The sequence below is a fragment of the Pelodiscus sinensis genome, chromosome 4, assembly GCF_052426305.1.
Source record: "Pelodiscus sinensis isolate ZL-2025 chromosome 4, ASM5242630v1, whole genome shotgun sequence".
Classification (NCBI taxonomy): Eukaryota; Metazoa; Chordata; order Testudines; family Trionychidae; genus Pelodiscus; species Pelodiscus sinensis.
In genome coordinates this window covers 130,555,429-130,569,348 of record NC_143055.1, presented here as the reverse complement: position 1 = coordinate 130,569,348, position 13,920 = coordinate 130,555,429, and the positions used below count along the sequence as shown (strand labels likewise).

General features: G+C 44.2%; 1 protein-coding gene and 1 long non-coding RNA gene across 4 annotated transcripts in view; one reads left to right on the top strand and one right to left on the bottom strand.

Moving 5' to 3' along the window:
- The window catches only part of MTHFD2L (methylenetetrahydrofolate dehydrogenase (NADP+ dependent) 2 like), a 62,122-nt gene extending 60,018 nt beyond the window's left edge, over positions 1 to 2,104 (bottom strand). Inside the window, exon 1 of one of the 3 annotated variants that reach the window (XM_075929376.2) lies at positions 1,356 to 2,104. In XM_075929376.2, coding sequence (XP_075785491.1) covers positions 1,356 to 1,480 — 125 coding nt within the window. In that variant the 5' untranslated portion in view covers positions 1,481 to 2,104. Of the gene's footprint in view, positions 1 to 547; positions 1,182 to 1,355 lie in introns of those variants that run through there. The other 2 variants (XM_075929375.2, XM_025185810.3) reach the window with 2 other exon arrangements.
- LOC112546177 (uncharacterized) overlaps positions 1,446 to 13,920 on the top strand; it is a 47,817-nt gene continuing 35,342 nt past the window's right edge. The window contains exon 1 of the long non-coding RNA XR_012903952.2: positions 1,446 to 1,585. This is a non-coding gene — a long non-coding RNA (uncharacterized LOC112546177). The remainder of the gene's footprint in view (positions 1,586 to 13,920) is intronic.

Below are 13,920 nucleotides of genomic sequence, written 5' to 3'. Positions count from 1 at the left end.
GAAACGCTGGTTTAACCAATTGAAATTCAGTCATACACACCAGGGGTGGAGAACACACTGACCCACAGAAAAATCAGGGTCAGATAGGCCTTAGGTTCCCCACCTCAGAGTTACATGGTTAGGGCTTTTTTTGTTTTTTAATTTTTATATCCTTAGAGTTCCTAAACCAACTGAAAAAAAATTCTTTGTCACTGTAGGCCCGGGCTACTCAACTCTGGAAGCCCTGGGGGCCACAATGATACTCACAGCTCATGACAAGGACTGCAACTTAAGTGTGGTTGCATATACATGCAAACATATATGCAAATATATGCAAATAGCTTCTTTCACACTGATGGGCATAAATACAAAGATTAAGGCAAGACTATACAACACACAGGCCCCATTTAAGTCAGTTCTGCTGATATTAATAAAATGCAATATTTATCCGATTTCCACCCATATGACAGCACTTTTAATGAGCAATGACAGTCCAGGAATTTAACTACTAAAATCCGTATCAATAGAAGACTACAAGTATTGACTACTTTTTGGTTTTGGCTCCTACCTGCAGGCCACATGTTGAGCCTCAACCACACCGCGGGTCGCAAACAAAAGGGGCCGTGTGTTAAGTAGCCCTGCTGTAGGCTGTGTAGGTAAGCCAATACAGTCCTTGTAGTATAGGCCTATCCAGTGTCTGCATGGAGCGATCACTCAGGGAGCTCAACTGCCAAATGTAGGTGCTTACACAGGTTCCCAGCTCCTGTGTTTTCTCTCTCAGCCACGCACACTGGAATGTATTTGTCCCTCTGCCAAGGTTTGTTGTTTTACTTAAAGCCCCACCTGCTGGAGTCAGGGGAGTGCACACAACTCTCAGCTTTCACTGGGAAAAGAAAACCAGTAGCTCCTCTGGCTGCAGAGCAACCCCAGGGAATCTTTGGGGCACAAAGAAAAGTCTCATGATTTCCAGGCTGAATCGCAGGATTTCCCAGGCGAAGGCTCTTTGCACACCTGGACTAGGCCATCCGCACTGGCTCTCCCGAGGGTGCAGACAGAGCCCCAGGCTGGTAACCACCTGTCTGGCACAGCAAACACCCAAAGGGGTGCCCCCTTCCCAGCAGAGGTCACGTGGGCTTAGACTCCCCTGAGGCACTGACTGAGCGCGGGAGGGGGTGAGAAGCGCCCCTGAGGCTGGGGCTGCCCCGCCGCGCGCGCAGCCCCGAACGTCCGCGGGGGCAGCCGTTAGGTTCGAACGCCCACCAACCGTTAACCGCCACCCCGCTGAGACCCCTCCCCCCCCCCCACTCCTCGCCCGGCAGGCGACGTTCGTGGAGCGCGAGGGGAACGAGCTTTCCCGCCCTAGGACGGACCCTTACCTGACGGCTCTCCGCGGCGAGGAGCAGCTGCTGCTGGAGCCGGCTCCGCCGCCGGGCGGGCGTCGCCATCGCCCCGGCCGCAGCAGGCAGGAGCGCAGCGCGGAGACGCCAGCGACCGCCGCCATATCCGCTCTTCATCCCCGCACCCGGAGCGGCCGGGCCCCGCCTCCCTCCCGCGCCCCGGGCCCAGTGGCTGAGGAGCCACCGGCCAGGTGTCAACGCAAAGCCAGGTGAGGCTCGGGGAGCAGCCGGCGCCTCAGGCGCGCCTGTGGGCAGGTGGGCTGGGCCAGAATAAACGCCCGTAGCGCCTGCGAGGTGTGCACGTCCTGCTGCGGGGGCTAGTCCGTAGGCAGCCCACACCTGGCCTCGCTAGCCCGTGCCCCAGGGCGCTCGGCGCAGTTGGTCTGCAGTGCAGGGAAAGGCCCCGGGGCTGGTCCCGGCTTCTGGGGCTACACAACTGACTCTGCGCTGGCGCCCTGCAAGGGGGAAGGGTCCCAGAGCCCGGGCTCCCGCCCAAATCTGGCTACGCTGCGGTGTGGTAGCCTGGCTTCACCAGCCCAACGGGTCTGCCGCAGGTGTTTTATTGACCTGTGCGAAGTGCCTGGAGGATCAGAGAGAGCTGGAAAATACCTGTTCAAAACCCCCCACCTCAGACATAGTCTACACACAACCTTCTGTCCTTATAGGGGGAAACATCTCTCCCAAGCAAGGGCATCTTCCTTCAAACGAGTCGAATTCCACTGCCCTGCTATTTTAGAAATATATGGCTGAAAAGAGCGGCGAGATCCTACATGTCATCTAGTCCAGCCCCTTGCATTGTTTTAACAGGGTGAAATACACAAGCAAGATCAGAATAAAAGCAGAGGGTATGTCTGTATTGCAGATGCCACAGAACAAGTGCCAGCTGGGTAGTAGCCTCCAGCACGCAATGGCCCCATTGTGCTTAGTGATGTCATACATGTTGCCAGCTATTAATAAAACACTATATATTGGCAAACTTCCGAGTCATACAGGCTTAAACATGCTCCTGCAGTAGTTAATAGTACCCAAGTATATAGAAAGGGGAAGAAAATTTAAAATTGTACGATTTAAAGAATAAGTTCCGGACTCTTGTGCAAAAATGAGTGTCTAAACAGAAGAGGCAGGGATCACTACTGCTAAAATTTTATGATAAATAACCTTACAATGATAAACCAAGGACCAGGCTTCATATCCTGTCATTGAAAGAAGGGGGAGCAGCATATTCTCACATTGTGATCTCTAATTATACTTGTGTAAGTACAATACACCGATACCTAAAGATGTCTAGTAGTCACTTATATATTGAGATTGTGTATACTTAAGCCTCTAGAAATTACACTAGGCTGCATCTCGTTACATAGTGCCTCACTGATTTAAGATTTAAATACATTTTCATTATATATAAACCCTTTTTTATTATTTCTGCATTTCTTACTGTTCTAAGTTAACAAATTATTACTTTAAAATTGTTTGGAGAAAGCAATGTACACACTAAATACATTTTAGTCTGCATAGTGGAGAAGGAAGTCGGAGACTATTTGTTGATGTATTCTTGATTTGTGGTCCTTTCCACTTGTATTATACAGATTTCTAAGTATAGGGCTTATTAATGTGTGTAGAGCCCAGCACTAGACATAAAGTCAGCTTGTATATATATGACATTACACACTGAACAGCCATATCAGTTCTACAATGCACTCTTTTAGTATATTGTTAAGCTGTTGCTTTTAATTTATTGCACAACATTTGCCATATAACACTATTGTTTTGACTAAAACCATTTGAATGTGACTTTGAGAATGTTAATTTCAAAGTCATAGAATCATAGGATTAAAAAAGACCACAAGAGTCATCTAGTCTAACCCACTGCCAAGACAGAAAATCTACCATCTAACTAGTGTACCTTCAAATTATGTTTTGTGGCTTATTCCTTTGCCTTCATCCAAATTGAGGCTTTATCTACACTGTCAGAGGGAAAGTTCTGTTAATAGTGTTGCTCACTGAACTTTATGGTGTGGAGCCTACAGCAAAACCTCTCCTGCTGCAGAGAAGCCGTTGCCAGCTCTGTTCCCCAGGGAAGCAACTTCCCTGCTGCTGCTTGTTCAGCTCCCGGGGAGGAGGCTTCACTGCAGCAAGGAAGCCTCTTCCCCGGGAGTGGAGTTCCCTGTGGTGGAGTCCTTGTCCGTTCAGCTCCGGGCAGGAGGCTTTGCTGCCCTGCCTTAGCAAAGCTGCCTTCCTGGGAGTTGGCTGAGTTTAACCAACACCATTAATTGATAAGCATCATCTTATTGGTTAAATGGTTAGTTAAGCTTGTCAACACTGCAGGGCAAAAGTCGAATTAAGATACAGAACTTCAGTTACATCAAATGCGTAACTGAAGTCTAAATAGCTTAACTTGGCTTTTGGCTCTGTCTAAACAGCAGGAAGTCAAAGGAAGAACTCTCTCGTGAAATGAGGGTTACAGGAGTTGGAGTAAGAAGTCCTCCATCTCGACATTATTTCGAAATAATGGCTTGCTATGTAGATGCGCATTTTGTTATTTCAAAATAACGTTAATTATTCCGAAATAACGCTGCTGGGTAGATGTATCTTTTCACACCAAGGGTGCATCTACACAGCACCCTTCTGTTGGAATAAGCTATGCAATTTGTGCTACACGAATTGCGTAGCTTATTCAGAGTCTAAATCAAAATAAGTCACTATTCTGACAGATCCCTTAACCCTGGTGCAACGAGGGTTACAGGGATGCTGGAATAGGGTCCTATTTTGGGAAATAGCGGGCACTTTTAAAGATGCGGTGCTTCGGTATTGCAAAAGAGAAACATAGTCTAGATGTACCCTCACATCCCTAGTGCACACACAACAGCTGTTTTCCTGCAGAACTCTAAGCAGCGCTGTAACTACCAGTGCTTTACATCTACCAGTACAGCAACAGTGGATTTAGTGTGCACCAACTGCTTTGTGAGTGTGAATATCTTGAGAGTTAGAGAACTTTGAGCTGATTTACTATACTGTAAATTGCCTGTATAGTCAAGTCCTGACACAGTACACTTCACTTAGTACAGTCATCAGCTTCATCTTCCAGTGGAGTGTTTCTATTTACTGCCATTCGAAGCACTGGAAGAAATTGCCTAGGAAGGTTGTAGAATCTCCATCATTGAAGATGCTTAAGAACAGGTTAGATAAACATCTGTCAGGGATGATCTAGATCCGTGGTCACCAACACGTCTCAATCAGTCGCTTGTGAGGCGTCCTGTCTGCCCCCTCCGAGAAGCCCCACTATCTACCTCAAGTGAAAATGGAGGTAGTATCGGCTTCCCAGGGATGGACAGAAGTCCTGCAGCTTAGCGCCACTTCCGGCGATTCCAGAAGTGGCGCTAGCTGCTCTGTTGGGCGTACTGCGGGAGAGAGCATCGACTCCGGAGTAGAAGCACTGCGACTTTCCTGCACCGCACAGGAGGGGTGAGTCAGCCCTGGGGCAGGTGCACGCAGGGTTTCCCTGTGCCGGGGGAGTCGGCCCTGGGGCAGGTGCGCCCGGGGTTTCCCTGCACCGGAGGGGTTGGCCTCGGGGCAGGCACGCCTGGGGTTTCCCTGCGCCGGGGGGGGGGGGTCGGCCCCGGAGCAGGTGTGCGCAAAGCTTCCCTGCGTGGAGGTGGGGGGGGGTGAGTTGGGCCCGGAGGAGGCACACACTGGCTTCCTGGGGGGAGGGAGAGAGAATCCTGGGAGGAGGCAGATGCAGGGGACTCTCTGCCTCCACTTCCCCCCCGTCCTCACTGCCCCATTCCTACTCCCACATTCCCACTCCCCACCGCCCAGTTCCCTCTCCCCAGCCAAAGAACTTTGTCCCCACTCTCCTGTCCCCAGCTACAGAACTCTGTCCCCATTCCCATCCCTCATTCCCCTGTCCCGAGCCACAGAACTCTGTCCCCACTGGCACCCTGTCCCCTGCCAAAGCACCCACTAGCACCCTTCCCCAGTACTATGTCCCCTGTTCCCAACAACACAGTTGGGGCCACTTTAGTGAAGCTTGGTGGGGGGAGGAAGAGGAGGGTTTTTTTGCATCTCACTTGTGTGGCCCCAACTGATTTTCTTGGGTCAGTGACCCCTGACTCAAGACAGGTTACCTGCCCTTCTCAGAAATAAAGACAATGCAGAAACTTTTTGTTTGACACAGTATTTTATTTAAAAATGAAGCCTGGCCAACAAACCCCAAACTGGGGCCAAGCCCCCATCTGGCCACAGCATCATAACACTCCTGTGCTCCCCTTTCCCTTAGACCCTACATCTGAGCCTATCATACACTGGAACCCCCTGCCCTGAGCCCCTCAAATACCCCAACCCAAATTCCTGAACCCTCACATCCTGAAGTCTGTGGCTTGCTTAGTACTCTACTACATCTGACCCCAGCACTGTCCAGCCTGGTGCCCCCTCTCCGAGCCAGTGTCCCCTTATCCACCTTCTCCTGCATCCAGATTTCCTCCCAGAGCTTGCACCTCTCACCCCTTCCCACACTCAAATCCCTCATTCCCACCCCAGAGCCTACACATCCTGTCTCAACCCAGCAAGGTTACGGCTAGACTGCAGGAGTTTTTCAGGATTCCGGAGATATCCCAGAAAAACTCTTCTGCATCCAGGGATGCATTTGTTCTTCCATTTCTTTTAGTGGAAGAGCAAACATGATCTTTTGGTCACCTCTGTATTCCTCTTTCCACAAGGAATAAGGGGGCTTCCAAAAGAAGGGGTTTTTCTGACATTTGGTCCAGTCTAGACAGGCCAAATATTGGAAAAACCTCTTTCTACAGAAGAATTGGGGAAAAAAAGCAGCAGTATAAGGGTTGGGGATAACCAAGTCTGTTATGGACCTGAAAGGTTTGTGCCCATATAAGATGGGAATGTGCATGTCAATCATTCTACATCTCATTAATTCAAAGCACATGAGAAAAAGTAACAAGTATACATTCTTTGGGCTAACATCTCAGAGATACTTGTTATGTTGAATCATGCAAATGGTGAGGCATTGAAAAGGATGGTTAAACAATATGTCTCTGCTACTTTCCATGCCTGCAAAACCACAAGTAAGTGGTTCATCAACAGAGCTGCACTTGACTCCTCCAGAGAAGAAAATTCAAGCTATCCTTCTAAAAGAACAAATTTGCCATATTAAAAGATAGTATGGATGCCAAAATCTACATGAAAATAGTTTATGTTTACTCATTCATTTTCCAGCTCATTATTGCTTTCAGTGGTCACATAATTCATGCAGATAACTTGCAATTTGCATCCAATTCTGTACGGAGGAGTGCATTCACTTTCCTGACAATCTCTTGTCTGGTTTTGCCTGACAGGAAGTGGGGATGAGTGAGTGAGCGGAATTACCAAACCATGATTGGGCCAGGCTGCCTGGGTTCCCTTCACACTTCAAATGTTGCAGGGGAAGTGCCAAAACCCATATAAGATCTTTAACTCTCTATACCAAAAAAGTCTCAAACTTTTTATGTCACGCCCTCCCATACCTGTAATGTAATGTGTCTGCACCCTTCCAGGAGCCTGCTCCTGGAATGGGGTTGGGCGCTGGAGCTACAGCAGAGGTTGTGGCCAACAGTGAGGCAAGGCCAGAAGCTGGGAGCAGGAGTTGCAGATGGGAGCCAGGCTGCAGTCAGGAGGTAAGGTTGGGGGCAGGAGCTGAAGTTGGGACCTCGGCTGAGGGCAGGGCTGAGGCCAGGGCCAGACTGGAGATTGGTTCAGAGTGGGGATGGTTGTCCTGTGCCTCTGATCTCTGTTCCTTGAGCATTCATACACCTGCCACAAGAAGGAAACAGTTCAGATATCAATCATATCAGAGGAAAAAATGCCCAACATACATACAGCAACACCAGAGGCCTTACGAACAAAAGCAGACAGAGACCACAAAGACCAGTCCACCAGCAGTATCTCAACCTACTTCCTCTAATAAACAAATCTGAAAGCCCAGCGTTTACATCATCCACCCATCTGTGTGTATGCCATTTGCTTCCATTCTTCCTGAAATGGCATGCCATCACCACAAACAAATGGACCCAAGAAGTCATCCAAGTGGGCTATAACTTCCTTTCCTGTCTTTACCCTCTACCCACTGCTCCTCCCCATCCCTCTTTAGTGACCCACTCAAAAATATTTGCTAAGCCAAGATGTAGATCATCTCCAATTAGGGGCAGTGGAAACTGTTCCCATACAACATGGGGCAGGGATTTTACTCCCACTGCTTTTTAACACAAAAGAAAAATGAGGGATGGCAACCTATCCTTGACCTCAAGTGACTGAACAAATTTGGGAAGAAGCAGTAGTTCAAGATAGTCACCTTAATAACAACACCAGTACTGGAGTGAGGGGACTGATTTTCAGTCCTCGACCTATAGGATGCTTATTTTCATGTTAAGATATCCACAGGCATTTTCTGAGATTTACTTTGGATGCAGACCACTATTAAAGAAAGCTTTTATCTTTTGGCCAGTCAACCACATCCTGCATTTTTTCAAATATCCTCATTGTAATGACACACTTAGAAAACAAGAAATAATAATATTCCCTTACTTGGAGGACTGTCATTTGAAGTTAAACATTTGCTCAGACACCATTTGCTCTACCCAAACAATGACAGATTTCTTCCAGAGTCTTTATTTACAAATAAATAAAAAGAAATCAACAATGGAATCAGCTCAACAGTTAGAATTCATCTGTGCTTACCTCAATTCGGTGGCAGTGAAAGCAGCACTTCCACAAGACAGATTCAACATGATAAAAAGGTACTCATAGCCACAGTGTGGAACACCCCATACATGGCTACAACTGTTGGACCACATGACAGCATGCATGTGTCTTATTAAATGTGCACTTGCACATGCAATGCCTGCGAGAATAGCTAGAAACCATCTACAGACCAAAAACACAGATTAAATATATGATTAATGATGCCTCCCAAGATGAAGGAGTCACTAATCTGGGGGAGTCAAAATGCATATTACTCAAAAAATCTCCAGGTTTTTGGACCTTCAATCTTAAGAGTTATGGCAAAGCAAGGTCTAAAGGTTCCCATTCTACACTGTCAGCGTGATCCCTTACTTTCCAGTAATTGCGATTTTATATCACAGCAACTTTTCTGTCACTTTCTCCCTCCATTAAGCTAGCTTCTATTATGGGATAATTACAGAAATCAAAATACTTGTCAGATCTTAGAACACAATGCATGGTATTAAACTAAACACTAGATGGCATCAACTGCATGAGTTCAAAGGCTATGTTATAGATCCACACTATTGCATATTTCCAGTTCTTGTGCAACTTTCTATGCATCAATATTTTTTGGGAAAAAAATCAATACTTTGGAAAAACATGAAATGCACAAACTGGTCTTTAAAACTGTCACACATTCTACAGTAATAGTGGACTTAACTAAGACCATCATGATATAAAACGAGAAAATCACAAGAAATTACATCATCAAATCTTTCTGCTAGCATTACCATTATATTCTCCATAAGGATCTTTCTGATAGATAATGGCAGAGTAATATATCTAAATGCGAGGACAACTATAGGCTACACAATATGATACAGTCTCGCATGACCTTCTTATCAGTAAACTAAGGAAATACAACATATATGGATTACTATAAGGTAGGGCTATGTCTACACTACAGGGTTTTTCTGGGATATGTCCAGGGAACACATCTGTTCTACCACTTTTTTTTGCGGAAGACGCTCTTTTGGAAGCTCTGTCTTCCTCATTCCACGAGGAAGAAGGGCTCTTCCAAAAGAGTTTTTTTCTGAAATTTGGCCCAGTGTAGACTGGCCAAATTTTGGAAAAGCCTCTTCCAAATTTGTGTACCTTTTTCCGATAAATCATTGTAGTTTAGACATAGCGTAGGTAAATAACTGGTCGCATGACTGTTCTTAGAAAGTAGTTATCAATTCACAGTCATGCTGGAAAGACATAACTGGGGCTTCACAGGGATCAGTTTTGGGACCAGTTCTGTTTAATATCTTCAACAATGATTTAGATAGTATCATAGAGAGTACGCTTATAAAATTTGTGGCTAATACCAAGCTGGAAGTGTTTGCAAATTCTTTATTGGGTTATAATTCAATATAATCTGGATAAATTGAAGAAATGGTCTGAGGTAAATAGGATGAAGTTCATCAAGGACAAATGCAAAGTACTCCACTTAAGGAGAAACAGTTTCACACATACAAAAATGAGAAGTGACAGTCTAGGAAGAAGTACTGCAGACAGGGATGTTGGGGTCATAGTGGAGCATAAGTTAAATATGAGTCAACAGTGTGACACTTGGAAAAAAAAGCAAACATGATTCTGGAATTTATTAACAGGAGTGTTGTAAGCAAGACACGAGAAGTAATTCTTCCACTCTACTCTGCACTGATTAGACCTCAATTGAAGCAGTGTATCCAGTTCTAGGCAACACATTTCAGGAAAGATGTGGAGAAACTGAAGAAAGTCCAGAGAAGAACAACAAAATTACCTATGAGGGAAGACTGAAAGAACTGGATTTGTTTAGTCTCGAAAAGAGAAGACTGAGAGGGGACATGATAGCAGCTTTCAAGTACCTAAAATGTCACAAAGAGAAGGGACAAAAATTATTGTCCTTAACTTCTAATGATAGGACAAGAAGCAATGGACTTAAATTGCAGCAAGGGAATTTTAGGTTGGACATTAGAAAAATCTTCCTAACTATATGGGTTGTTAGGCACTGGAATAAATTGGCTTGGGAGGTTGTGGAATCTCCATTATTGGAGATATTTAAGAGCAAGTTAGATAAACATCTGTCAGTGCTTGGTCCCACCATGAGTAAAGGGAAGTGGACTTGATGACCTCTTTGTTACCACTGTAATCTATGGAAATGTATGATTGGGCTGGAGTTTATTTGGATTTTAAAATTGAGTCTGTGAGTTAGCCTTATTGGTATACAATCCTGTCAGCCTAACCAAAGGAGGGGGGTGAGGGGTTTCTCTGTCTAAAGATGGGTTTCACCCATCACCAAATGCTTTGCACTCATTACCAGATGCTTTGCATTCCATCCCAAAAGAGCTGCACACGATCCAAAAAGCTTTGCACACTGCCCAAATGGTGTTGCACTCAGCCCTACTAACATCTTCCCTCCTTTTTGTCTATAAATACCCTAGCTGTGATTCAGGGCGGGTTCCATCTTTTGGGATTGGTCTTTTGGGTTCAGCTTGTGTTGTTGTGTAGGTATGCTAGTAGTATGTTTTCCTGTTTGTCATTAAATGTATGGAAGAGTGATTGAATAGTGTGACCATGTGGCTGTGGGTAGTGGTTGTCCTGCCAGTGGGATTAGTTTCCTGTGGAGAAGTCCCATGTAAACGATAGCCCAGCGCAGGGTTGGCTACTGAGAGTTTATTCTACACCCTATTGGATTACCACGTGGAGAGCGGAAGGCCCTTCGCTACGGAGTCCAGACATCTGCACCTGCCAGGCCGGATGATCCGGAGTATCATCGAGGGATCTCCTCACCATTCCTCGAGGCTTCCTATTAGCCAGAGCATTGAGGTTGTGAGCTCCGAGACCTGTGTATTCAATCGAGTGGATGTAATATATATACCTTGTGTATTGGAGATATTCTATCATCTTTTTCTTCTGGGATAGGGTGGGCAAATTGATATTTCACCTTTTCTGATTCTTTACAATATATGGTTTGGCCCCATATCTTGTCTCCGGCTCATTTGTTTTAAAACTCATAACCGGTGACAAGATATGGGGCCAAACCATATATTGTAAAGAATCAGAAAAGGTCAACACGTGAAATATCAATTTTCCCATCCTATCCCAGAAGAAAAAGATGATAGAATATCTCCAATACTCAAGGTATATACATTATATCCACTTGATTGAATACACAGGTCTCGGGGCTCACAGATGTAGATGGAAAACTTTAAGCACACCTTTTCAAAATATTTTCAAAAAATATTTATCTCCGTAATCATCTAACTACTAACTGTCATCAGAATTTACACCAATGAGATCAACATTTAGTTTAATTGCACATATTTAAAAACAAAAATTACATTTAATGTGTACAAAAAATAAAGCTCAAAAACTAATATGCATTATATTGGCAGTTTTCAATGCAAAGAGTGGTTTTTCTTCTTTTCTTGGCAAATTCTTTTTATATTTGGTTTAATACTGGAAAGTTGGATTCGCATATCCGACATGGCATTCAGTCGATTTCTGAATTTCGTTTTTGTTGCATAATTCAAGAACCCAGTTTCACACAAGTATGTGCTGGTGAAGGGTGTAACAACTGACGAATTGCACGTCTTGATAAAACTGAATGTTCTTGACATAAGCTGCCCCAAAATGTAATCAGAAAAACTTTAAATTTGTGTATTAATTGGCCGTCTGAAGTGAACACAAATGAAAATTGTTTTCAATAAAATTAATGAGTGCTTCAATATTAATTTTTTAAAAATAATAAAATGTTATTGTAATGGAATTTTCTTGCTGAACCCTTATTTTCACTTCATGGAACCCTGGGGTTCCGCAGAACACCATTTGGGAAACACTGGTCTAAGGGCTTCAGTTAAAACACAAAGCAGTTCCATATTTATTTTGTAATCTCTTTTTCATCATTTTTATGTCATTAACAAACACAAATATTTGTCATTATTTTATGTCATTTGTTGAATTATAGAGTAAAATGTATACAAAATATGCATGACTCATCAGAACTCACATCTAATGTGAGCATTATAACACAGTTTATTTTCTCAATTCTAAATTCCAGAGAAAAGTTATACTGGAAGCTGTCCTGTTGGCAGACATCAATGTATTTTACTATATGGATACAAATTCAATCAGCATTACTAATAACATAAAAGGAAGGTGTCATTACAAATGTAAAACAAAGAAAAAAAATCCTGAAGTCAAACTCACATCATATTCCTTAATCAGCTTATGTTCTAACAAGACCTTCTTTCTTTACATCCAATGCAAAGCATTCTGTAGATTTCCCCTCAAACTGTTTGGCTGTGATAAATCTAATTACAGAATGTCTATAACTTTTGCCAAAACATTGATTTCGAAAGCAATGACTTGGAATGAAGAACTCAGCATGATCTCACAAAGAAAGTTGTCTCCAACTCATTTATAAAGGGATCAGCTCTAATACAATCCATATTAAAAACAATTACAAGGCCAGGTTTTCAGAAAGGGTACAGCAGGGGTGCCCAAACTTTTTTCAAAGAGGGCCAGATTTGATGAAGTGAACAAGCGTGAGGGCCGACCATTTTGCCTGACATTCTTTGAACCATTAAAATTAAATGCAAATTAACTATTTTATGCAAAGTTTATTGCAAACGGCATACTTTTCATTTCGTCACATAGATGACAAATCTAAACAGGTGTTAAATCACTCTGCCTTTCATATCTGAAGGCCAGATGAAAAAAAATCCAGGAAGCTGAAATATATGTCAGGAACATTGTAAAGTACATTACATATTATTGGTAATAAAGGTTGTCTGTCAACTTTTAAGTTCAAAAAATATGAACAGGAACATAACACCAAGTATACATGTTGTGTCCAAATATATTTATAACTGATTTAGACCAACTGACATTAACTGAGATTTTACAATGTATTCATCTCAATACATATGGATTCGTTGGGGGCCATAAAAGATAGATATTGCCAAATTACCTGTGGGGCCGTATTAAACTGGAACACGGGCCGCAATTGGCCCCCGGGCCGGACTTTGGACATGCCTGGGGTACAGCTTCCATGTGCATGGTAATCATGAAAATCTGCTTGTGTTTCAGAAATTATCATCTTAACCTTTGGGCACGAGGCATTTTTACATGAAAAATATCCTTATTGTCCCAAGCAAGTCTGAAAATTCTATATAATTTTCAGTGCAGTTCATATTCTGTATGCCAATGGTCACCAACCAATAGATTGGGATCTACCGGTAGATCTTGGAGCCTCTGACAGATGATCCTGACTGGTTTAGCCGGAAAGCTATCTGGTGCGGGCACTTCAGTTGCCCCTCCACTCAGTGTCATGCTGCTCCTGCCCTCTGCCTTGGAGCTAACCCCCTGGGAGCCTCCTGCTTGCTGTGCAGGGTGTGGGTGGGAGAAGGGGGGCACTGATATCAGGGTAACCCTTCTCCCCCCACTCCCGCACTCTATCTCCACAGAGAGAAGGGGATGGAGGGAGTGTGACAATGCAAATCTCTGTCACTTTCACACAGCATGTGTGTGTGTGTGTCAGTCACAAACACACTCTATCCCTCACTCATCTCCTGACCCAGCATATATTTGTGTTGTGGGGTTGTTATTACTTTTACTGCTTGCAAAGTGGGTTAGTTTTGGTTTGTGACTGGCCTGTGCATTTCATCATTTTCATTTCTCTCTTACACTTACATTTAATTCTTTGAGTAGTGAGTTCTAAAATGCCTAACTTGCCATGGCTGGAGCCATTATCCCTGTGGTAATTGCTGCTCCTGGAAGTGTTGGCATGGCCCTGCAGTCCTTGGGA